Raw genomic sequence first — 27,188 nt, 5'->3', positions numbered from 1 at the left:
TGCCAGTGTAGCTGCGGAAGGTGGACTGTTCCACATATCCTATGAAGAGGCAGGCATAGCTGGGGCCCATGCGGGTGCCTATGGCTACTCCTTTGGTTTGGAGGAAGTGGGAGGATTGGAAAGAGAAGTTGTTCAGGGTGAGGACCAGTTCAGTCAGTCGAAGGAGGGTGTCAGTGGAAGGGTGCTGGTTGGTACGGCGGGAAAGGAAGAAGCGGAGGGCTTTGAGTCCTTCGTGATGTGGGATAGAGGTGTACATGGACTGGATGTCCATGGTGAAGATAAGGCGTTGGGGACCGGGGAAGCGAAAATCATGGAGGAGGTGGAGGGCGTGGGTGGTGTCCGGAACGTAGGTGGGGAGTTCTGGGACTAAGAGGGGACAGGACCGTGTTGAGGTATGCAGAGAATAGGGCCCCTCAAAGATCAGCAAAGCGGCCTTTGTATGGAACAGCAGAAAATGGGGGAGATACTAAACAAGTATTTTGCATCAGTATTTACTGTGGAAAAAGGACATGGAAGATATAGAATGTAGGGAAATAGATGGTGACATATTGCAAAATGTCCGTATTACAGAGGAGGAAGTGCTGCATCTCTTGAAACACATAAAAGTGGATAAATCCCCAGGACCTGATCAGGTGTACCCCAGAACGTGATCAGGTGTACCCCAGAACTCTGTGAGAAGCTAGGAAAGTGATTGCTGAGCTTGCTGAGATATTTGTGTCATCGATAGGCACAGGTGAGGTGCCGGAAGACTGGAGGTTAGCTAACGTGGTACCACTGCTTGAGAAAGGTGGTAAGGACAAGCCAGGGAACTATGGACCAATGAGCCTGATGTCAGTGGTGGGCAAGTTATTGGAGGGAATCCTGAGGGACAGGATGTACATGTATTTGGAAAAGCAAGGACTGATTAGGGATAGTCAACATGGCTTTACGTGTGGGAAATCATGTCTCACAAACTTGATTGGGTTTTTTTGAAGAAGTAACAAAGAGGGTTGATGAGGGCAGAGCAGTAGATGTGATCTATATGGACTTCAGTAAGGTGTTTGATAAGGTTCCCCATGGGAGACTGGTTAGCAAGGTTAGATCTCATGGAATACAGGGAGAACTTGCCATTTGGATACAGAACTGGCTCAAAGGTAGAACACAGAGGGTGGTGGTGGAGGGTTGGTTTTCAGACTGGAGGCCTGTGACCAGTGGAGTGCCAGAAGGATTGGTGCTGAATCCACTACTTTTCGTCATTTATATAAATGATTTGGATGTGAGCATAAGAGGTATAGTTAGTAGGTTTGCAGATGACACCAAAATTGGAGGTGTAGTGGACAGTGAAGAAGGTTACCTCCGGTTACAACAGAATCTTGATCAGATGGGCCAATGGGCTGAGAAGTGGCAGATGGAGTTTAATTCAGATAAATGTGAGGTACTGCATTTTGGGAAAGCAAATCTTAGCAGGACTTATACACTTAATGGCAAGGTCCTAGGGAGTGTTGCTGAAAAAAAAGACCTTGGAGTGCAGATTCATAGCTCCTTGAAAGTGGAGTCGCAAGTAGACAGGATAGTGAAGAAAGTATTTGGAATGCTTTCCTTTATTGGTCAGAGTATTGAGTACTGGAGTTGGGAGGTCATGTTGCAGCTGTACAGAATGTTGGTTAGGCCACTGTTGGAATATTTCATGCAATTCTGGTCTCCTTCCTATTGGAAAGATGTTTTGAAACTTGAAAGGGTTCAGAAAAGATTTACAAAGATGTTGCCAGGGTTGAGGATTTGAACTAAAGGGAGAGGCTGAACAGTCGGAGGCTGAGGGGTGACCTTATAGAGGTTTATAAAATCATAAGGGGCATGGATAGGATAAATAGACAAAGTATTTTCCCTGGGGTCAGGGAGTCCAGAACCAGAGGACATAGGTTTAGGGTGAGAGTGGAAAGATATAAAAGAGACCTAAGGGGGAACTTTTCCACTCATAGGGTGGTACATATATGGAATGAGCTGCCAGAGGAAGTGGTGGAGACTAATACAATTGCAACATTCAAAAGGCATCTGGATGGGTATATGAATAGGAAGGGTTTGGAGGGACATGGGCCAGGTGCTGGCATGTGGGACTAGATTGGGTTGGGGTATCTGGTTGGCATGATCGAGTTGGATCGAGGGGTCTGTTTCTATGCTGTACATCTCTATGACTCTGACTCTGTATGTCATACTGCTGAACATTCTCGAGGATCTTTTTTCATAGCCTAACTGGATACTGGGCAACTGCAAAATACAATTTACCCAAATTGGATCAGTATTCAAAGATTTGCTAGTGTTAGCTAAATAAATAGAAGATGCAGAGAACGTCTGGCTGATATTTTTGTGAGGCTTCTGCTTTACTCTTAAACTTTGTTTGAGAGTGGGCTTGTGTTGCGGAGAGAGCTCCTTGTATGCCTGTAAATGTGGGCACTTAGACCAGATTTTTACATTGGAGGGGGCAAACAGAAACCAATTAAGCTTTTTGGATTTTCCTTTAATTGAAATGAATGTAGGTTTTCTCTCCAAATAACGTTACAGGGTTAAGATTGGAAATAGGTTTCAGACACCCAAGGCAATCAACACTCGTTTCTTCTTGAGGAAGTGTGTTTGTCAAGCTTGCTACTGCACTACACCACAGAGTAACAAGATGTCACAGGGGAATAGGACACCTGACACCATGAGGGCCAGGAGGGGCATCCCTTTCCTGGAGGAGGTAATCTTTTTGTGCAGTGCTGGCAACTTTGTTCAGTTGCATCTCTGCCTTGAGTTCATCCTTTCTTGTCTCTTGCTCCTGCTTCTCCCCAGTGAGTGCTCCTGTCCAGGCCCTCATTATACTGGAGGTTCATCGGGCAGGAGGGTCAGGTTATGAAGGGTGCAGTAGACCATCACAGTGACAAAGGCCCTTGCAGGAAGGCATGCAGAGCACCAGCTATCCAGTCCAACCACTGACCCAAGGGCATCTCAGTCTGCAGTGGTTATCAGTGGTGAAGTTGGAGGAAGGGTCACTGGACCTGAAATGTTAACTTTGATTTCTCTTCACAGATGCTACCAGACCTGCTGAGCTTTTCCAGCACCTTCTGTTTTTGTTTGTGAGTAGTGAGGGTGGTGTGTATTGTTTGAAGAGGGTTTCTGTTACTTGAATAGTGCACTGATGCAAAACCACTTGTGCGATTTTGCGAAGTTGTGGAGCTGATAAGAGCATGGAGAGATTGCAAACTGGTTTGTATCTAAAGGAAACAGAGTCCATTTGCAAACACATGTATTATGTGTTGGAGTAAGCCAGTCTACTAAATGAGTTTGCTATGGCATTCATTAACATGTCTGGTCTGATGACTCCATGTTAACCTTTCACCCCTTCTATCTTCTTTGAGCTTAAAGTAGATAACTGCTTTTTAAGGAAGATAATTCAGAGAGCGAGTTTTGACTGTCTAAAAGAATAAAATTTCTTTTCATTTCTGTCTGAAATAGGCAACGTTTGAATACTTTGATTTGATTTATTATTGTCACACGTGCCCAGATACAATGGAAAATTTTGTTTTGCATGCAGTACAGACAGATCATATCATACAAATTGCATGGGGGTAATAGAACAAATCGAGGAATACAGTATTATAGCTGTAGAGAGGGTGGACAGAGTGAAATCATCATTAAATTTAATATTTGAGGGATCCATTCTGAAATCGAATAACAGCAGGAAAGAAGTTGTTCTTGAACATGTAGCGGTACATTTGTTTAAACTTTTGTATCTTCTGCCCGACAAAAGGTGTTGGAAGAGATTGTAAACGAGGGTGGGAGGGGTCTTTGATTATGTTGAATAGTCAGTGGGAATTAGAGGAACAAATATGCAGGGAGATTGAGGAGACTTGCAGGAGCAATAGGGTTGTCATAATAGGGGATTTTAATTTTCATAACATAGACTGGAACTACTGTGGTATTAAAGGCTTAGATGGGGTGGAATTTGTTCAGTGTGTTCAGCAGTTTCTTCAAGCAGTATGTAGAGGGTCCTACTTGGGAAGAAACAAAACGCTACCTACTCTTAGGAAATAGGACAGGGCAGGTGACTGATGTTATAATGGTGGAGCACTTTGGGACCAGACCAGTGACCATAATTCTATTAATTTTAAAATAATTAGGGAGGGGGGCAAATCTGGTCCATAGGTTCAAGTTCTGAAATGGAGCAAGGCAAATTTTGATGGAATTAAACAGGAGCTTGCGGGGTTGATTGGAGTAATTTGTTTGCAGGCAAAGAGACCTCCAGCAAGTGGGAAACTTTTAAAAGTGTGATAGCTAGAGTTCAGGGTCTATATGTTCTTGAGAGTGAAGGGCAAAGTTGGCAGGAGTAGGGACCCTGGATGAAACGAAATACTGAGGCTTTGACCACGAAAAAAAGGAGGAGGAATGGCTCAGGTACAGGCAGCTGATATACCTGGAGTTATATAAGGGATACAGGGGTTTACTGAAAAAAGCTGGAAATGTGTTGCTGGAAAAGCGCAGCAGGTCAGGCAGCATCCAGGGAACAGGAGAATCGACGTTTCGGGCATAAGCCCTTCTTCAGGATTCCTGAAGAAGGGCTTATGCCCGAAACGTCGATTCTCCTGTTCCCTGGATGCTGCCTGACCTGCTGCGCTTTTCCAGCAACACATTTCCAGCTCTGATCTCCAGCATCTGCAGACCTCACTCTCTCCTTTACTGAAAAAAGGAAATGAGGAAGGCAAAAATGGGCATGAGATAGCTATGATTGAGAAGATTTGGGTGAATCCAAAGAGATTAAGCATATTAAAGGAAAACGAATACTTAGAGAGAGAATAGAACCCCCCCCCCCCCCGGACCAAAGTAGACATGTATGTGTGGGACTGCAGAAGAGGGGCGAGTTCTTCAGTGAATATTTCTCCTTTGTCTTTAATGTGGAGAAAGGCATGAAGGCTTGGGAACTTGGGGGAAGTTGGTGGTGTTATCTTGGGGATATTCCATCTCCCAGCTGAAGAGATATTGGACGTATTAGAATGTATGAAGGTGGATAAATCTCCAGGTCCTGACCAAATATATCCAAGAACCCTGCCAGAGGCAGAGAAGAAACTCCAGGGCCTTGGCTGATATATTTGCATCATCATTGGTCACGAGGAGCTGGATGACTGGGGGTTTGCGAATGTTGTGTCCTTATTCAAGAAGGGCTGTGAAGAAAAACCTGGGAACTATAGATTGGTAAGCCTAACATCTGTGGTAAGTAAGTTGCTGGAGAAGATTCTGAACCATAAGATATACATGCATTTGGAAAGACAGGGTTTAATTAGGAATAGTCAGCGTGACTTTGTGAGAGAGCATGCCTCTCAAATTAAAGGTATTTGATGAATTGGCCAGGAAGATTGATGAGGGCAGGGCGATAGCTGTAGTCTGTATGGATTTTAGTAAGGTCTTTAGTAACGTTCCACCTGGTAGGCTGCTCTGGAAGGTTAGGCCACATGGAATTCTGGGAGAACTGGCAGATTGGATACACAATTAGCTTGATGGTAGGAAGCAGAGAGTGATTGTGGAAAGATCCTTGTCGAGCTGGAGCTGTGTGACTGGTGCTGGGCCCATTCCTATTTGTTATCTATATCAATATTTTGGATGAGAATGTATGGGGCATGATTAGCAATTTTGCTGATGATACTGAGATAGGCGACATTGTGGACAATGAAGAAGGTTATCAGAAATTGTAGTAGAACATTGATCAGCGGGGGAAGTGGGTCGAGAAATGGCATATGGAGTTTAATATTGATAAGTGTGAGGTGTTGCATTTTGGAAAGTCAAATCAAGGTAGGAGTTTCATGATGAGTGGTAGGGCTTTAAGGAATGGAACAGAGGGATGTTGGGATTCAGGTGCATGGTTCTCTGAAAGTGGAGTCACTGGTAGACAGGGTAGTGGAGAAGATTTTGGCGCACTGGCCTTCATCAATCAGAGCATTAAGTGCAGAAGTTGGGAAATTACGTTGCAGTAATACAAGATGTTGGTGAGGTCACATTTGACTTAATGTGTTCAATTTTGATCACCTTGCTATAGGAAGGATGTTATTAAACTGGAAAGAGTGCACAAGAAATTTACAAGGATGTTGCAAGGACTTGAGGGACTGAATTATAGAGAGAGGTTGGACAAGCTGTGACTTCAGAGTGTAGGAGACTGAGGGGGGATCTTGTATGAGATCATTTGAGGCATGGATAGAGTGAATGCACTTGGTCTTTTTCCCAAGGTTGGGGAATTAAGGACTAGAGGGCATCATTTTAAGGTAAGAGGAGAAAGAATAAAAGGGAAGCTGAAGGGCAACTTTTTTTACACAGATGGTGGTACACATATGGAATGAGCTGAGAGTGCAAGTGGTTGAGGTGGGTACATTAACAACATTTAAAAAACATTTGGACAAATACATGGATAGAAAGCTTTAGAAGGTTAAGGGCCAAGTATAGAGAAATAGGGTTAGCATGGATGGATATTTTGGTCGGCATGGACCAGTTTGGGCCTGTTTCCATGCTGTAGGACTCCATGGTTCTATGTTGGCTGCCTTCCTGAGGCAGTGAGAAGTCAATGGATGGGAGGTTGGCTTGCATGATGGACTGGCTGTGTTCACTCTCTGTAGTTTCTTATAGTCCTGGGCAAAGCAGTTGCCATGCTAAACCATGAGTACATCTGTATAAAATAACTTCTGTGGTGCAACTAAAAAAAAGTAAGAGTCTTGATTTCTGAACAGTGACCTCCAGTTTTAGATTCTTCCACAAAAGGAAACATCTTTTGTAGATATACCCTGTGAAGACCCCTCAAAATCTTGTATGACTGAATCAAATCATCTCTTACTCTTCTAAGCTTCAGCAGATACAAGCCTTTCCAACTTTTCTTTGTAAGACAACTCACCCGTTCCAGGTTGTAGTCTACTATAAACCTTTTCTGGACACGCCCATTGCTTTTAACGCCCTTCCTTAAATAAAGTGATGAGTACTCCAGATGTGGATTCACTAATGCCCTGCATAAATGAGGCACAATTTGCTGATTAGTGTATTCAATTCATTTTATGTGGGAAAAAAAATGTTTGATTTCCTTTCCTAATTACTTGCTGTACTTGCATACTAGTCTTTTGCTGTTACTGCATGAGGATACCCAGCTTTCTCTGCATCTTAGAGCTGTGTGAGGTCTCATCATGTAGTTAATGTGCTTTGTACTATTACTGTCAACTTAACAGCTTTACACATTACACACCATCTGCCAGATCTTTGCCTGCTCGTGTAATTATCAGTTCTACCAAAGTGTCCTTATTTACTCTTCACAACTTATTTTCTTGCATATATTTGTCTCCTTAGCCAAATGTACCAAACATAGTTGGTCCCTTGATTCAAGTCGTTTATATAAATTGTAAAAAGGTGAAGCCCCAGTGCAGATCCCTGTTGCATCACATCTTGCCAATCATAAAATTACCCATTTATGCCAATTTTGTTAACTGTTAGCTAGTCAATCTTGTATCCAAGCCAATGCAGCATAAGCCTTTATTTTCCTCCATAAGCTATGATATGTCACCTATTCAGATGCCTCCTGGTTGGCATGGACGAGTTGAACTGAAGAGTCTGTTTCTGTGTTGTACATCTCTATGACACAAAGATTGGTGGAGTAGCAGAAAGCATAAGGGACTGTCAGAGAATAGAGGAGGATATAGACAGACTGGAGAGTTGGGCGGAAAAGTGGCAGATGGCTTTCAATCCAGACAAATATGAGGTGATGCATTTAGGCAAGTCTAATTCTAGAGCGAATTATACAATCAATGGAAGAGCCTTGGGAAAAGTTGATGGGCAGAAAGATCTGGGAGTGCAGGTCCATTGTATCCTGAAGGTTGCTGCACAGGTAGATAGAGTGGTCAAGAAGACATATAGCATGTTTGCCTTCATTGGATGGGGTATTGAGTATAAGAGCTGGCAAGTCATGTTAAAATTGTACAAGACATTGGTTCGGCTGCATTTAGAATACTGTGTACAGTTGTTGCCACATTACCAAAAGGATGTGGACGCTTTGGGGAGGGTGCAGAGAAGGTTTTCGAGGATGTTGCCTGGTATGGAGGGTGCTAGCAATGAAGAGAGGTTGAGTAGGTTAGGTTTATTTTCACCAGAAAAAAGGAGATTGAGGGGGGACCTGATTGAGGTTTACAAAATCATGAAGAGTATAGAGAGGGTGGATAGAGACCAGCTTTTTCCCAGGGTGAAGGATTCAATAACAAGAGGTCATGCTTTCAAAGTGAGGTGGAATGTTTAAGGGGGATACACGCGGCCAGTACTTCACACAGAGGGTTGTGGGCGTTTGGGACGTGTTGCCAGCAGAGGTGGTGGAGGCAGGCACGGTAGATTCATTTAAGATGCGACTGGATAAATGCATGAGTAGTTGGGGAGTAGAGGGATACAGATGCTTAGGAATTGACTGACAGGTTTAGACAGTACATTTAGATCGGCTCAGGCTTGGAGGGCCGAAGGGCCTGTTCCTGGGTTGTAAGTTTTCTTTGTTCCTTGATTCTCTGACTCTTGTAATTAGCTGAGAACCACTTTCCTGGTGATTGTAATTTTCTTCACATCCTCCCACCTTTCTGTATTCTGATTTACATCTATTTCTAAGATGTTATTTGTAATCTCATTGCATAATACCAGTTCATTTTTATTTCAAAATATACTTTCTTCATAAACATGTCTTCATATACATACATAGTCACAATAGCAGTTTGGTTCTGTACAGTAGCACGTGAAGAAATAAACAAACATTGTAGTTTGATTCTAACCATCAAACAAACTAAAGGCATTTCTTTTTTGTACAGCACAGGTTTGGCCAGGGATGAATCACTGATCCCAGAGCAGACCTGACCCGGTTTGTGATGACCAGCTGGGATTTTGTAATCCACTATCAGCAGTGAAATTGGTCACCAATTTCTAATTTTCTCCCTCTCACCTTCCTTCTGTTTGTAGGTGAGGTTGATGATGCCTTTCCTCACAGATTTGCACGTGCTTACCTGCCAGAAGCATACTGTTGTACATCTCCAGCAGGTCCTGACCAATCAAGTCCCACAGAGCTGATACAACTCAGCTGGTAAGCTGTTGCTTCCGGGAGTTTTGTTTTTTCCTAAGGACTTGAGGCCCTTGTTCACCTCATCTAGAGATAACAACTAGTCCACCCTCTCCTGTTTGCTGCCACCCTAGACCTCCACGATAGAGGACAGGAATGACTAAAAGGCTACTCTGTCTGTGGGCTTTGTGTCATACAGTCTGGCATAAAAAGATGTACTGATCTTCAGACTGTCAGACTGAGATGACATTACCAAGCCACCTTCCTCCTCCAGGCTCCTGAGCGCAGAGCTTTTGTTGTGCATCATCTGGAAGAAGACACGTGAGCATGTCTTGTCACGCTCTATGGTGCGGACTCTGGACCAGAAGATTATCTTGGAAGCCTCTGAGGCAAAGAGCGAGGCTTGCTGGTTCTTCACCTCTACGAGATCCTCAGTGACATCAACCTGCAGCAGGAATAGGTTGTACATGCTTTTCTGGAGTTCAGAAAGTTTGCTCCCTCTGCTCAGAGACGGACACTAACTGCACATTGCTGGATCTGACTGAGAATGTGTTGGACACACACAGGAACTTGCTCCTTGACCAGATAGACCTGTCTGACCAGCACCACATGTACCCATGCTGCACTTCGTCTACTGGGGTTCTACTTGGCAACTTTAACCATTTCCAACAGGAATCTGGATGTGGAATTCAGTTTGCTGTCAACTTCTCTTGATCATCTAGCGGCATTAATGATGCAGTTGAAATTTCCAGCCAGAATGACTGGCACAAATGGTGTCAGCAGCAATGGGAGCTGTTGCAGGACGGCCACTTGCTCAGTGTTTACCACCAGGACATTCACACAAATTAATCTTAGCTGAGCATTTCTGTACATAATGTCTGCTATGTGGAGATGCCTGCCCATCACTCCCATAACCTTGGAGATGGTGAAGTTGCTTCCTCACTGCAAAATATCCAGGGAGAGGAAGAGCAATTGTTTCCTCCTGAACAAATCCATGGCCCATTGGCCCATAAACTCAACCATTCCCTATAGCTGCCGAGGTGCGGTATCCTGCACTCCTGCAGGAACAGGAGGTCTGCTTTGATGTTATCCCAGTAATCCAATATGGAAATATATTGCAAAGTAGATTTAATGCTACACATATTTATTCTGGAAATTTTAAAACCCATTTTCAGATTTTATAAGATTACCCGTAGACCCAGTGACTAAAACAGTGGGTGAATGTCGCTGGGGAAGTCCCTGCACCCCTGTAGTGTGGGCAGTTTTAGCGCTGAGGAAGCTATTTTGTTTCACCCAAGGGGTATTGCTCTGATCTGGTGTCACCAGGGCAAAGCTGAAGCCAGGAAAGTCCGGTTCTGAGTCTGACTAGGGCTGTCATGCTCTGATCTTATTCGAAGCGTCGCTGCTTCCAGTTTCCCAGAGCTGTGGTGTGATCTGATGGGTACCTTCAGCATTTTTGAATTGAATAAGGAGTGCCCCTTCTGTGGAACTGTGCCTCTTTTTTTGTTGGATGGTCATACCTTTGCAAATCTTCAGCGCCAGAGGAGCTGCTAGTGTGTCCATCATGCAGCTGCCTCTTTCCAGTTCTGGTGTACCCTACTCTGTTTAGCTCCAGGGAGATACTATTCTAACAATACAGCCTGAAAGCATTCTATGAACTTATATCTCAGCTAGCTTTACTTCTTTTGTTGTCAAATTTGTTTTTCCTTGGTACCCAAGTCTAATTCGTTGATACAACCTGAACTGTAATCAAATCTGACAATGATTTTATGATATGCTTTGTTCAGAATTTGTCAGTTCTTGATTTAAAATCTTTTTTTCTCTCTCCTTATCCTTCCCATCCCCTGTTTTCTGTCTCTTGCCGTGTGCCAGAAGTGCAAACAAACAGGAAATCCAGGATTAAGTAGCTTCTAAAATTACATGTGTACATTGCCGTTTTTGGCAGCAGTGGTTGATAGTGTAATCAGCAGCTCAAGGTCCTGGTAGCAATCAATCAACACATCACAGCTTCTCTGTGACAAAATATACACCCGCTTTTATCATTCAGGGTGAGCACAAATCTCAGGAAATTCTTTGGCAAAGAACAGATTTAAATAAACTGCCTCCTGCTCACTGCATTATTTTTAGCCAGTAGCCTTTTGATCCCCCTTTCTATAGTTAGGTTAGTTAACATACACGTTGCTCAGAGTATATTGGAAATGTAACCCTTCTGCGACATGATTTGAGTGGATACCCAGTTACAGAAAAATAACATTAAGGATGAGTTCTAGTATTAAGCATTTTTTAAAAAGAAAATTGATGCTCACTCTTTTTTATTCTTTCATGGGATCTGAGAATCGCTAGCAATGTCTGCATTTGTTGCTCATCGCTAATTACTCTTCGCAAGGCCGTGGTGAGTTGCTTTCTTGAACCACTACAGTTTATATGAATAAAAACAAAATATGGCAGTGCTTGAAATCTGTAATAAACACACAGAATGCTGGAGATACTCAGTGGGTCTGAAGAGAAACAGAGACAATGTTTTGATTCTGATATGATGTTATTCAGATGATTGCCAGCCCACCGAGTTTCTCCAGCAATTCTGTATTTGTTACAGAATGTGTAGTATAGGTATTCCCATTGTGTTATTCAGAATGGAGTTCCAGGATTTTGACCCAGCAACTTGAAAGGTGCAGTGATTCAACATTGGTTGCTTTTCCACCAATCGATAATGCTTTCATGGTTATCATTAGATTCTTAATTCCAGATTTTCATTGAATTTAAATCGCTTATTTCTGTCTATTGCATTCCGTTTCCACTGATAGCATGCAAGTAGTTCCATGTTGTAGCCTCACCATATTGACACACATTTTTAAATATGCCTGATGCTATTCCTGACATATGCTCCTGAACTCTGCCTTGAATAAGCATTGATATCCTGGTTGAATGATAATGGTAAAGTAGGGGATATTCTAGGCACTGATATTGCAGATTGTGGTTGGGTACAATTCTGTGACCTTGTATGCTCGATTTAAGTTACTAGATGTATTTAAAATCTGTCCTATTTAGCACTATGGTAGTGCCCTACTACACAATGAAGGGCATCCTGAATGTGAAGACTGGCAGAGAAATCCTTCTTTTCACAGACAACCTTCAACCTTTTACAAATCTGTTCTTTTAATTGATGCACCTGATTGTGTGAACTGAAACAGCAACTGTGGTTCATGGACTATTCCTCGGCAACCTTTAGTACATGCTTCCGTCTGTTTCAAACAAAGACTGTCAAGCAATTAAAGCTGTAAACCCATTCCTTACCCCTCCTCAAAAGCTTTACCTTGCATTATTTTTAAATGTTAATTGACGTGTTGTAAATAATGGATGTACCACAGCATACTTCAATGTTTGGACCATCAGTTCTAGGACGTTTCAAAGTAACCTTTCTGAAAACTAGAAATTGTCCAAATCCAACCATTTCTTCCAACTTCCTCTCTCGGCTACTTTTGAGGATTATGTATTCCCAAAAAGCCTAAAATGGAAAGGAAATAAGTCTGGAGCATCATCGTGTGCAAGATCCCAATGCTTCTAGAAATTAAAACATTGTATTATGTCCATATTCAGCTATCTGTGTTGACTTTTAAAATCTTTTTGAAAGAAAAACGTTGAAATTTTACTTACCTACTATCTTCTCTCAAAGATTATGCTACTCTTGAAGTTTGATATAATAGCTGAGGCAGAAACTGACTTGAAAGTGAATTAAAAACTCTTAACGTCTTCACAAAGAATTCCCTTCTGTTGTCAATTCTAATTCTCTGACAGTGGAAACATGTTGTCCTTCTCTGTTAATTTGCAGAGGTACTTTCTATTTTCGAAAATCTGGCAGACGAGAAGGGAGATCATCTTCTGGAAAAATATTATAATTAACAAACTGAAAATTAAAACTGAGTGGAAAATAAATCAATTCATCGTCATTTGTTATTGATCATATGTTGATAGCAGGATCTAATCAATGCAACTTGCTATTGAAAAAGCCCTACCAGAACCCACCATTGGGGGTGGTCCAAAAAAAAGTGAGAGGACATAGATGTAAAGTGATGTGCAAGCAAAAGCAATGGTGATGTGAGAAAATGGTTTTTCAAGCAGCGAATAGGGAGGATAAGGAATGTTTTACTTGGAAATGCAATGGAGGGAGGTTTGATTGAGCCATTCAAGAGGGGATTGGATGATTATTTAGATAGAAATGGTAGGTAGGGATATGGGGTAAAGTAAAGAGATTAGGTAATATGACCAGTGTAGGCACGATAGACTGAATAGCCTCCTTCTGCTGTAAAAACTCTGTGATTCTGTGGTACATCATATTGACACAGAAAAGACAACTTTGCTATCTTTGTTTGAATTTACTGAGCACTTTAGTTCAGCAAAGTATTGACTTATTTTCTAATTAGTCTGTTCATATGTTATTGCACATCTCTGGAGCAGATGGGACCTGAATCTAAACCTCTAATTCCAGTGATAGGGACACTAACACTGCACCACGTAAAGGTCCCTTAAATTTACTGAGGGCAGTTTGATGCAAAATTGTGTCAGGTGGGTACTGTCTCTTCACAATTGTTTGTATATTTTTCAGGTGTTCAGTGGAAAACGTCCAGAATCTGAATTCCAGCCTCAGGCAGGAGCAACGTTTCGCAAGCTACCGACTCCTCCACCATCAACTGAAGGAAATCAGACACTGACATGTTTGATCACTGAAAAGGATCTAACCCTTCATGAGAAATTAGGTGATGGGTCCTTTGGAGTTGTGAGGCGAGGTGAATGGCAGTCGCCTTCTGGAAAAATTGTAAGTATAGGTTCACAGGGTGAGGAGTCTTGAAACTAGGTTAATAGAAAAATGAACATTACTGATTGAAAGTAATATGGTCTAAATTATTGTCTGCCTATCATTGTGAAGATAAGTCTTCATGAAATGTTTTTGGGTTTTTTTAACTGGTGGGATGTGGATATCATCGGGTTGGGCCTGCACTTATTGCTCACCCTAATTGTTCTTGCAAAGGTGTTGATGAGCTGCCGTCTTGAACTGCTGCAGTCTATTTGACATTGGCAGATCCACAGTACTGTTGGAGAGTATGTTCCAGGATTTTGACAAAGGAAAACTGAAGGAAAGGTGATATGTTTCCACGTCAGGATTTTAAATGACTTGGAGGGGAACTTGCAACCAGTGGTATTTCCATGCATTTGCTGCCCTTGCCTTTCTAAATGGGAGTGCTCATGGTTTGGAAAGTACTCCCTAAGAAGTTACTAGAATTATATATTCTAAACTTTACCGTGATGCCAGATCTGTGCCCATTTAAAGAAAATCTTTTTCCCTCTACTTTACACCCCTGAAACCCTACTATATTACCACCTCCTACTGTCATGATGCGATCAAGTTTATTTCTCCTTCTGAGATACTTAATTCTTCACTTCCAAATCCCTGCATCATTCATTCATCTTTGCAATGCTTTCCTTCTTTTCCATTGTTCTCCAAGACTTAAATCGTTATTTGAAAAGAACAAAGTTTCCTTCTTTGCCCTTGGTCATTCTCCAAGTGCTCATTGAGCCATTTATCATTGCCCACTCTCCCTTTCTCTCTTTTGATTTGTCATATGAAGCCACTGGGAAGTAATATTATCTATCCTCTTCCTATGCCATTCATCCTTCCCACCTCTAATTTCATGGAATCTACTAATAGATTTGTGCATCTCTTTCCAGAATGTCAATTTATTTGTGAACAAGGCCTCTTCCACTCACACCAAGGGGAATTAAATAATTGCACTGGCATCATGGACTTAGTGGAAACATGACAATTGAATGTTTGCATTTTGCCACTTACTGAAGTTTTGACACCTGGTATACTTTCTACATCAGCCCATTAAACTGCATAGTGGAACTGCATACCTGCTCATCCAATTCTGAATATACTTGAATAAAACTGGAATGAATATGGTACAATTATGGGTGTGAAGATGTGCCCAGTTGCTCAGACTGGAACTAATGGCCATTGCCATTGCCCCATTATATAACACAGTTGCTGATAAAACTAATAGGGAATTCAGGGCTAATTTCTTCACTTGGTGAGTAGTTGAGGTAAAAAGCATTGATGGATTTAGAGGGAAGTGAGATAAGCACATGAGGAAATGGAAAATGGGGGTAGATAAATTAGAGTGATTGGAAATTCATGTGAACCACAAACACCGATAGGAACCAGATTAGGAATCAGCCTAATGAATTTCCATTGAACACCTGCAATTGCCAGTGCTTGCTTTCTTAAACACAGGGGAACCAAAACTGGACACAGTAGCTCCCAGTGTAGCTCACTGTGGTCTGGTGTACATTGTGACTCCAGACCCCTCCACTGCGATTGAGTGGCAATAAATGCTGGCTAAACCAGTGACGCCTACATCACATTAAAAACTCTCAGCAGAAGTTAACAAGGCTAAAAAAAACAACCGAAGTACAAGCCTTAATTGCTAGAGGGACAGAATCGAAAAGTAGGAAGTTGGGCTAAACCTGTATCAAACTTTCATTAGCCTGCACTGAAGAGCACTGTATGTGTTTCTGGCTCCAGTGTTATAAAAAGGACATAGAGGTATTGGAAAAGGGTTCAGAGAAGGTTTTTAATGATGTCAGAACTATATGGGTATACATATCAGGAAAGACAAAAGCAGGCTGAAGGTGACCTAATTGAGGTACATAAATGCATGAGTGCATGACAAAAGGCCATCAGTTTAATAAACATCAAGAAATGTAAAAGGAATATGAATGGTTAGTACTGCTGCCTCACAGTGCTGAAGACCTGGGTTTGATTCCATCCTCTGGACACTCTCTGTACAGTTTGCATATACTCCCCATGTCTGCATGGGCTCCCTCCATGTGCTCTGGTTTCCTGCCACAGTGCAACCATGCGCAAGTTAGGTGGATGGGTCACGCTAAATTTCCCATCATGTTCAGGGATATGCAGGTTACATGGATTAGCCATGGGAAATGCAAGGTTACAGGGATAGGGTAGAGGCAATGGTTCTGGTTGGGATGCTCTTCAGAGGGATGGTGTAGATTCTATGGACTGAATGGCCTGTTTCTACACTGTAGGGAGTTTGATTCATTTATGGAACTTGGTACCTATACTGTGCGCGTGGAGGTAAGTGGTACAGATGCATTGAAGGGAAAACTGGATAAGCATACAAGGGTGAAGGAAATAAAAGGTTATGCTAGGTTTAGATGAGAAAAAATGATGAGGTTCGACTGGAACACAAACCTTGCTGTGGACTGGTTGGGCTGAATAGTCTGTTTCTGTACTGCATATCTGACATGAAGTAATCCTGTGTAAATGAGGGTAGAGACTAGATTACATGTCATAAAGATAAAGATACTTGAAATGAATCTTTTCTTACTGTTTGCCAGATAAGTGTGGCTGTGAAGTGCTTGAAAACTGATGTATTAAACCAACCTGAAGCTCTTGATGATTTTATACGGGAAGTCAATGCTATGCATTCTCTTGACCATCTCAACCTGATTCGCTTATATGGTGTTGTACTAACCCATCCTATGAAAATGGTAAGGAAACATTTCTCATAAATCACAGTGAAACTGAGAATTATTTAGGCTTCAGTTCTGCTTCTTATCCTCTTCCCTGCAAGAATTTTTGTTCAAACTTGCTGCTGCATTATGTATTGGATACTGCCCCTGCTACAAAATGTCTGTAGTTTTATATGATACATGAATTGACAACAACAGTACTATATCTGTAACAGCATGAAGCAGCTGCAATTTGTGCTCCCACTCATACTTCCCAACATGTCTTAGCTGCAAGTTCCGCAGTGTAAGATTTCCAATTTCAACTTTTATGGTTTTGCAATGCCTGTTGCATTTAACTTGAAGTAGTCTTATGTTGTGGTTTTTTTGCCCATTGGGACAAACAAAATTTGTTCACTGAATAGTCAATGTAAGACAGGAGCATTGATTCTTACTATTAGCATTAGAATAAAAGACATTGGAAAATTTTAATCTCTGCTATTCCGAAGTACTCTAGTTCCCTTAGAATCAGGAAACTGTTAATTTTTCTCGAAATATTGGTTCTGCTTTCTCCCCACAGACCCTGCCAGACCTACTGAGTTTTGTTCGCGTACCAAGCAAAGGGGAAATTCTGTTTTGTTTCAGATCTCCAGCGTCTGCAATATTTTGCTTTATGAACTTTGGTTCAGTCTGATTTTAACCTGGATTACTAAGTGTAATGTAATGACACTGCAACAGCAATCTCTGTTCCTGAACATCGGGGTTGAAATATTTCCTATTTCATAAAGAGTGCACTTATTGTCAGACTGATGTCATGTTCTAAATTACTACATGAATTCCTTTAACAACAACTTTCTTTCTCCAGGTCACTGAACTGGCTCCACTTGGTTCACTATTGGATCGTTTGAGGAAAAACCAAAGTTACTTTCTCATTTCTACATTATGCCAGTATGCAATACAGATAGCAAATGGTATGGCTTACCTTGAGTCCAAGCGCTTTATTCACCGTGACCTGGCAGCTAGAAATATCTTGCTGGCCTCAAATGAGTTAGTGAAAATTGGAGATTTTGGACTCATGAGAGCTCTTCCACAGAATGATGATCATTATGTCATGCAGGAACATCGCAAGGTCCCCTTTGCTTGGTACGTATGGAAAGTTGCTTTCAATAAATCATAGCATTCACGCAGAACTGGAACCTGCACAATTCCAACACACAGAAATGTGTAGATTCCCCACAAATCATGGAAGAACTTACATCACCATTTACTTTCGAAATTTTGTTAACAGAAGATATATATAAATATATTTTATTTACATGTATAAAAATGTCAGTGTGATAAAATCTAGCTAAACTATTTATGATTTATGTTACATTTAAGTGTTTGTGTGCACATAGGGAAAGGTGGAATTTTTAAAATGTATTCATTTTTAATGAAATTGTGGACCTTATAACTTCATATCTGACACAACTGGCTGGAAGTATTTAGCCAACCTTAAAATACTCATGGCGTAGTGATTCCATGAGTTCGGGTTGTCCTGAGAAGACAGATTTGTGCCACTAAGGCTGATATGCAGTCTAATTGGGCCCCAGATTACCTGTCTCTTTTCAGGACAAAGCCCTTAGACTGCATCCTGAGTGGTTTTGACCTGTCAGAAAGCGCCAGTGCAGCAAGCAGGCTGAGTTCAGTGTGTAAAGCATGGACAAGATTGCTGCCAGAGTCTTGACCAGCTCCCTGTGGCTCAACTAGAGGACAGCCCAAGACCTAAGTAAGTGGGAGGAGTCTCTGTGCCATGAGCTGAAGGTCCTGAATAAACTGTGAACAAGATAAAAGCTGATTTTGATGAACATAGTGGTTGAAGAGGAGAGATGGGAGAAGCATGAGTTGATGACTGAACAGAGAAAAGGCCAGGAGGGAGTACCTGCTGTCTGATGCTAGGGATCACCTTTCAGGATATGTACAGTGCGCTGCAGGGGCATTTACTGTCCTGTGGTAATTTATTTCTAATCAAAGCTACTTTACTAACAAGTAAATAATTTGCAGTGGATTATTTTCTATTGGTAAAATTTTAAAGAAAAATTAGCTTTTATGAAATACATTTATCAAGATCACTAGTATTAATTTGGCTGTTGCAAAATGCTTCTACCAACTCTTCTTTTTAATCAACCTATTCAGAGATATCATTGCAAACTTCAGCCACAGGGCGGATGCTGTACCCCAGCCTCTTACATTATCATTGTGCCACAAGAGCCCGGGCAGTTCTGCTGTGTATAACTAGGTTAATGACAGCTTTGTAATTTGATGGAGAATTTAATCAACTGTGCTTTCAATATCCATATTAAAGAATTATTGAACCTGAAGCTCTACATTTGTTAAATTTCCATTAAGTGTAATATGTACTCAGTAATAATTTCTCTATAATATTGCAGTGAAGCACTTCAGTTGCATTTATTAGCGCTAATTTATTTGGGAGGAGTAAATACTTCAAGCTATCACATGTCTTTAAGTGATCATCAGGAATAATTTGTGTTTACATCGTGCCTTTTAACTGAATGCTTTACAGTGTTATCAAACAGAATTTAATGACATATTAGACACGTGACCAAAAGCTTCATCAGATGATTTAAGGAGGTCTTGAGAAAGAGTAACATGTTGAGAAGGTAAAGGGAGAGAATTCCACAGCTCAGTATGCTAGCAGCTGAAAGCACACTTACCAGAGGTGAATTGATTCAAGTTGGGAATGTTCTGAGGTTAGAAAGAGAAGTGGGCAGCTATTTCGGGTTGGTGATGATTTGCCACGGCAGATTTGCCACCGATGATTAGTCACTGCCAGTTCGCCACCAGCGTTTCTCCACAGGGGTCGTTTGACCTCTGGAGACTATTTGCCACCGGAAATATATATATGTACTGATTTGTTTTCCCTCCCACCTGTTCTTTCATACTTCTCAGTCCCTTTTATTTATACAACTACATACTACATATTGATAAAAAATGGAGGTAAAATAAATATCATTTTATTGGTTTATATATAAAAATGAGTTACAAACTTTAACCAGAAAAAGGAAATATATTTTAAAAATCTTTATAATGGCAGTAAAATCTCACGTTAATATTAAACAATGAAATTTCAGTTCATTTGATAGTTATGCGCTATTCCTCGAAGATATTCCAATCTCTTTCGCCGCATTCAAGAACAATTTTTTTTATTCTAACATCTGCGTCTCGATACTTTTTGAGCTTTATTTGTGGTGGGTAACCTGCTATCAGCTGTTCCATATATAAATCATGCCCCTTTTGCACTTTCATTCACGTTCCAATACATTTCCATATGATTGGGTGGTGAGCTCCGAGTTCAAAAGCAATTCTCCGATGAGCGGCTTCAGCGTGATTATTTGTGCGATCTTCATCGTTTATTGTTGTCTCATAGACCGACCACATATCATGGGGAAACAAAGGTGCCCTTTGGCTCCTGCCACGTCTATTGTAGAGTTGTTACTGAAACAATACAAACACTACCTTAACCAATACAACGACAATTTTATATACCACCAATATTCAAAATATATGATTTACTTGCAGTGGTAAATCGTCTTCAGTGGCCAATGGGCGGTGGCTAAGCGTCCTCGGTGGTCAAAGGGCAGTGGCTAATCGTCAGCGGTGAATCTGCTGTGGCAAATGGTCCCATCCTGGCTATTTCAGGCCTGAAGGAGATTACAAAGATATGAAAGGGTGAAGCCATAAATGGAATTGCAATTATGGATTAGTGTTTTAAAATCAAAGTTTCAGTGACTGTAAGTGATCAGGACTTGGTGTGGATTAGGGAATGGTCAGCAGCATTTTGAATGGCTTTAAACTTGGTAGAATGATGGTGGAATGTGGGAGATCAGCCTGGATTGCTTTGGAATAGTCAAGTGTAGAGGTAACCAATGCACGCATTAGGGTTTCAGCAACAGATGAGCTGAAACAATGGAGTTACATACTGTAATGGAGGTGAAAATGGGTGGTTTTCATGATATGGATATGATCAGAAGGTCATCTTGAGATCAAAAATTACACTGACATTGTAAACAGTCTATTGAGCTTTAGACACGAGAGAGAGAGAGAGAGAGAGAGTCATTGACAAGGGAGCAGAATTTATAGTGGGAACTGTAGATACAACAGCTTCAACTTTCTCAACATTTAATTGAAGGAAATTTCTGGATATCATACTGCTTATCAGACTTGATAACAGTGATAATGAATTTGAGTGATAATGGTGAGCTGGGTACAATCAGTGTGTATGTGAAAACTGAGTATGTGGTTTTGGTTAATGTCACCAAAGAACAAGTACAGTACAGCCTCGATTATCTGAACATCAATTATCCGAATTTTGGATTATCCAAATAAGATCTCGAGGTCCCGTAAAAACGGCATTAGGCAACTCAGCATTCAGTTATCAGTTAAAAGGCATTATGCCGTGCACTGCCAGATAACCGAGGCATGTTCGATAACCGGCACTCAAATTACCGCTTGTTTACAATCAGATCAGTTATCCGAACAGTCAGCTATCCGAACAAAATACTCCCCACCCATCTCGTTTGGATAATCAAGGTTGTACTATAAATGGCAATAGGAGAGGTCCAATGATAGAACCGTGCGGTTATCAGTGATAGCGTTGCACATGATACTCTTATTACAATGAGATGAGAATAAGCTAAGCAACTGCAACCTGTCCAACTGGAAAACATTGGAACAGTGGTTGCAGAAGGATGATGTAATCAACTGTATTAGAGGCTGTAATTAAAAATCACACAACACCAGGTTATAGTTCAACAGGTTTATTTGGAAGTACTAGCTTTTGGAGCGCTGTTCCTTCATCAGGAAGCTGTGGAACAGGATCATAAGACACATAATTTATAGCAAAGATTTCAGTGTCATGCAACTGAAATGATACATTGCACAAGCCTAGTTTTCTGTTAAATCTTTCATTTTTTTAGAATGGGTGCAGGTTTCGGATCATTAAGTCACATTCTCGAGATAACTTAAGGTTTTATAACAAAAAAAAGTGACATCTCAACTCAGACAATGCATTAAAGGTGTAAGGTCAAAGCCTGTCTGTCTCAGTCTTGAGTCAGACTGGTTCTATTTCCAAAGTGGAATTTATAAAATATTACATGGATTGATTGCCTGCAGGTTGTGTCTGAATATTTGTTCATCTAATTCTACATTGGATCTCTGTCTTTTGGGTGGTGTCATTGCACTTTGTAGAATGATAGGGGAACAGCTTACGTAAATAAAGAAGGGTTTGTTGGTATTCAAGTTCCACATAATAGTATTACTTATTTGAATCACCTTGTGGTTCTTTTGTTTTAATTATTTATCCCACTTGTGATATTCAACCTTTAGTTATTCCTTTCCAGGAGTTTTAATAGCACTACCTTTTTATCACTGAGAACTCTAAATCCTTCTGTCGCTGTATTATTCATTTGTTGAGTTCCATTAATTTTAAATAAACAAGCCATTGGATTGTATGTTTAGAAACTTATTCTTTAGTTCAATATCAAATATCTTAGTATCTTTATTATGATAGGTGTGCCCCTGAAAGTCTGAAGACTCGAACATTTTCACATGCCAGTGATACCTGGATGTTTGGTGTCACTCTGTGGGAGATGTATACCTATGGCCAGGAACCTTGGATAGGCCTCAATGGAAGTCAGGTAGTGGACTCAAATTTATCCTTTCTTTGTGTGTTCATATGAAGTTCTCAATTTATGCCAATGTGACTCAAAGGTGCCTGCATCTGCTTATCTTCCTGCTATTTCCTCTGTCTCAGTTCACATTATTTAAGTTTATTCTACGTATATGTTAGTCTACAAATAGGGGGTTGTTTATTAATTCACGGGATATGGTTGCCATTGGCTTGCCCATGAACCATTGCAGTCCATACAATACTTTTAGGCAGTGAAGCTTCAAGATCTTGACCCAGCAACAAGGAACAGTAACATATTTCCAAATCAGTTATGTTGCTTGGATGGAAATTTGTAGGTGGTGGTATTCCTATCCATCAGCTTTCCAAATGGTAGATAATGTCCAAGGAGTTTTAGTGAGTTGTTGCAGAGCATTCTGTAAATGGTACACCCTACTGATACTGTGCACCAGTGGTGGAAGAAGTGATTGTTGTGGGTGTTGAATGTGGTGCCAATTAAATCTGTTGCTTTACCCTGGTATGTATTGAACTTCTTGAATGTGGTTGGAGCTGCACTCATCTAGGCAAGTGGGAAATATTCCATGACACTCTTAACGTATGTCTTGTAGATGATGGACAGACTTTAAGGAGTTTGGCGGTGAGTTCCTGCTGAATTCCTAGCTTCGGATCCTGAGTTGCAGACGTAGCATTTATATGACATGTCCAGTTCAGTTTCTGGTCAGTGATGGCACCAGCGATGTTGATAGTGAGGGATTCAGCAATGGTGATACCATTGAACACCAAGGGAGAATAGTTGGATTCTGTCTTGTGGGAGATGGCCTTTGGGACTTGTATGGCACAAATGTTGCTTGCCAGATACTAGCCCAAGCATGAAAATTGACCAGGTCTTGCTGCATTTGGATACAGATTTTTACAGTACCTAGCAGTTGTTTATGCTGCTGGAAGTTGTGCTATCGTCAGCAAACATTCTGACCTCTGACCTTGGTGTAAAGCAGTACCCGATGCTTGTTGGGTTTAGAACATTACCTTAGGAATACTTGCAATGATGATCTGTGGCTGAAATGATTGACCTCCATTAACCAATACCATCTTCCCTTGTGCTAGTTTCATTTTCTTGTACGTCTGGTGTTTTTCTGGCATGTCCTCCTTCCCTCTTCTTTGAATCACGGTGGATTTCCTGGCTTAGTTTGGTAGTAATGACTCAAACTAACAAGTGTTTTCCTGCTGTTTCCCATTGACTATAGTTTTGCTGAAGTTTCTTTGATGCCCCACTTGGTCCAATACTGCCTTGATATCTAGGGCTGTCATCCTTGTTTCCTCTCAAGATCCGTTGTTTTGAATGTCATTGAGCATGTTATTGTTGAGTAAGTGCTGTCAACACACCTTCTGTCATGTTGTTACTAATTGACTGTTGACTGCAGCAGTAATAGATTAGGTTGGATATCTTGTGCCTTTTAGTACCATATTGCTAGGTAGATTCTAGTGAAACAACTTGGCTAGGGACATAGCTAATTCTAGTGCACAAATCTTTGGTATTAATGCCAGAATGTTGTGAGGGCCCATAATCTTTACAGTATCCAGTCCGTTTTGCTATTTCTCTCTCATATGGAGTGAATTGAATTTGTGAAGACAGGCATCTGTGAGCTGGGGACCTGAAAAGGATGCTGAGATGCCCTGACTGATGATTGATGCAAACACTTGTCTCTTGTACTGATATACTGAGAGACCTATTGTTGAAGATGGGGTATTTGTTGAGCCACCTCTTGCTGTCATTGATTAATTGTTCAGCACCATTCATGACTGGATATGGAAGGACTGCAGAGAGTAGATCTGATCCTTTGCTTTGGATTGCTTAGCTCTGTCTATTCCATGCTGCATCCACCATTTGGCAGACAAGTTGTCCTATGTTGTAGCTTCATCATGTTGATACACCATTTTCTTGTATGTCTGGTGTTTTTCTGGCACATCCTCCTTCACTCTTCTTTGAATCACGTTGGATTTCCTGGCTTAGTTTGGTAGTAATGGCAGAATAGGGAATACATCACACTAAGGTATTACAGATTGTGGTTAAATACAATTCTGTGGCTGCTTAGGTCCACAAGGCCTCATACGTACTAGATGTCTCTGAAATCTAACACATTCAACGTTTAATAGTGATGGAGTGCATCCTTAATGTGAAATGGGACATTGTCTCCAAAAGGACTGTACGGTAGTCATTTGCACTGACTCAATCATGGACAGCTGTATTTGCTACAATTAGATTGGTGAGGCTGAGGTTGAGTATGTTTTTCCCTTTTGTTTGCCCTTCAACACCTGCTATAGGCACAGCCTAGCAGCTTTGTCCTTCAGGACTTGACCAGCTTGGTCAGTAGTGATGCTACGGAGCAACTCTTGATGATAGTTCCCCTCCAAGAGTGCTTTGCTGAGTGGTATTTGGCATGGAGGAGTACTAGTTCATCAGCTGAGGAAGTCGGTAGGTTGTAAACAACAAAGAGGCTTTCCTTGCACATTTTGAAACTGATGCCTTGAGACTTCATTGGATCTTGAGTTATTGTTGAGGCCTCCCAGAGCAAATCCCTCCTGACTGGATACAACTGTGTTCCATGTGTACACAAACTTGTGTTTTTCTGTATTAGTCATTTGATGTATGTGTGTACAGCTGATTTTACACATGTAGTTCAGAATATTTAAGGCAGCACTTCTGTGTGTGTATGCTTATGTTTATAAATCTGTTTATGCTTTGTGTAGGACTTTACAGATGACTTTAGTTCAGCAAAAGTAGCTATTTTACAGTAATTAATCTGTTTCTGTATGTAGATGTGTATATTCATAGTTGCATTTGTGGGGCTATTTGTTCATTCACCTGGCCCACCATTTTAATAGATTATAGTGCTGTAATTTTTAAAAAACTTTTCCAGATCTTGCACAAGATTGATAAGGAGGGTGAGAGATTGCAAAGGCCTGAAGATTGTCCTCAGGATATTTACAATGTGCTGCTGCAATGCTGGGCACATAAACCTGAAGATCGACCCACATTCATGGCACTTCGAGACTTTCTGATTGAGGTAAGTTAACAGAAAACAACATAAGCTTGCATTTATATAGTTCGTTCATTGTCATAAAACTTCCAGAGGCAAATTGCAGGACTATAGTAGCAATATATATTTTGAAACGAGCACAAAGGAGATATTAGGCCAGGTGACAAAAAAGGTATATCAAAGAGCTAGGAAAGAGAGAGGTGGAGAGATTTTGAGATGCAGTTCCAGAATTCAAAACCTTGACAATTGAGTGTGTAACAGTGGTGATGTAGCAATTGAAATCGGGCAGGCCAGAACTGGAGGTGTGCAGAGACCTCAGTGGATTGTGGGGCTGGAGGAAATTACAGAGATGTTGGAATGGTTTGGAGGGGGGAAGGGGGAGGGAGATGATGGTGGTTGTGGCAAGGGTATGAAAGGTTTTGGTCTTTGAAAATATTAAAATCATTTCTGATCCAGGGGTATCTCATGTCTAGGGGATCTATTTAAAGACGGGGTCCTGATGTCTTTCGAACAGCTGCGTCAGAAATTCGGATTACCCAATGGAGACCTCTTTCGATACTTCCAAATTCGAGATTATATACAGAAGAACGTTATTAGATAGTCTTTATAAATCCGATAGAGAATGTAGTGTCCTACGACCAGTGGGGGTATCTTCCGTCAGTACTATTTATCATTTACTACATGATGAAGTATCGGGAGATATGGATCATCTGCTTAAAACATGGGATCAGGATCTGGGACTAGAAATCTCCACAGAAACGTGGAATGATATTTGGGAAAATGCTAGAAGAATTACTATTTGTAACAGAACCCAGGCTATCCAGCTGAAGATACTTCATAGGGCCCATATAGCACCGGTTTGATTGGCAAAATTTAAGGCAGGAGCATCTCCAATGTGTCCTAAATGCAAAATAGAGGTGGGCACTCTTGTACATTGCTTATGGACCTGTCATAAGATCCGTAGATATTGGACTAAAGTAGCAAGTACCCTGACAGAAATTTTAGGAACAGAAATTAAAGTGGACCCTGTATCTCTCCTCTTCGGCTTTTCGAACTTTCCCTCCCTGGATACGTACGGGAAGAGACTATTTTCTATTCTTTCTTTCTGTGCAAGGAAAAATATTGTGGTGAACTGGGCGGCTGAGGGCCCCCCTGGACTTTCAAATTGGCACAGACTAATTATGGAATGTATTCCCCTTGACTTCCTTACAAATATGGTGCACCGAAAGACCGAATTATTTTATAAAATATGGCAGCCCTTTTTGAATTACATAAATACAGATATTTCGGCTATCCTAACAAGGGCTTTTATTTAATTTAATTGAGATTACAAACCTGGCTGGTCCGGGGCCCCTCGGGGGAGGAATCCCGCACGAATACGGGTTTTATTATATCTGATGCTAACACATCCCGAGCATGTAAGAGACTTAAATATACACTCTGGTTAGTTGTAGGTTAGATTAGTAGATAGTTGAGTTTTGTTTATTTTTTTTTCTTTTTGTTTTTTTCAATTCTTTTCTGTTGTTGTGTTTTTTTTGTTAAATTTTGGCTATTGTATATTTGAGCTAATTGTATATCAATGTTTATATCTGAGAGTTTTGTTTATTTTTGTAAACTTGTAAAAATGTTAAATTTCTAATAAAAATATCTATAAAAAAAAATCATTTCTGGACTGGGAACTAGTGTAGATAGAAAAGGAGATTGCCGAGTGACAGTAGTCCCTTAAGGTGCTTACACAAACCCTCAATTTGGTGAAAGTGCGGACCGCAGATGCTGGAGATCAGAGTCAAGATTAGAGTGGTGCAGGAAACGCACAGCAGGTCAGGCAGCAGCTAAGGAAAACCTGACCTGCTGTGCTTTTCCAGCATCACTCTAATCC

At 41.0% G+C, this 27,188-nt stretch overlaps 1 protein-coding gene across 7 annotated transcripts in view; it reads left to right on the top strand.

The window, feature by feature from the left end:
- Positions 1–27,188, top strand: part of tnk2b (tyrosine kinase, non-receptor, 2b) — a 270,657-nt gene that overhangs the window by 189,366 nt on the left and 54,103 nt on the right. For all 7 annotated transcript variants that reach the window (XM_043702430.1, XM_043702434.1, XM_043702433.1 and 4 more), the window contains 5 exons: positions 13,665–13,874; positions 16,475–16,627; positions 17,451–17,728; positions 22,155–22,281; positions 25,190–25,336. In XM_043702430.1, the coding sequence (XP_043558365.1) occupies positions 13,665–13,874; positions 16,475–16,627; positions 17,451–17,728; positions 22,155–22,281; positions 25,190–25,336 (915 nt within the window). The remainder of the gene's footprint in view (positions 1–13,664; positions 13,875–16,474; positions 16,628–17,450; positions 17,729–22,154; positions 22,282–25,189; positions 25,337–27,188) is intronic.

Source organism: Chiloscyllium plagiosum, chromosome 13 (assembly GCF_004010195.1).
Source record: "Chiloscyllium plagiosum isolate BGI_BamShark_2017 chromosome 13, ASM401019v2, whole genome shotgun sequence".
Lineage (NCBI taxonomy): Eukaryota > Metazoa > Chordata > Chondrichthyes > Orectolobiformes > Hemiscylliidae > Chiloscyllium > Chiloscyllium plagiosum.
Note: the sequence above shows the minus strand (reverse complement) of the source record. Positions and strands in the feature narration are given on the sequence as shown.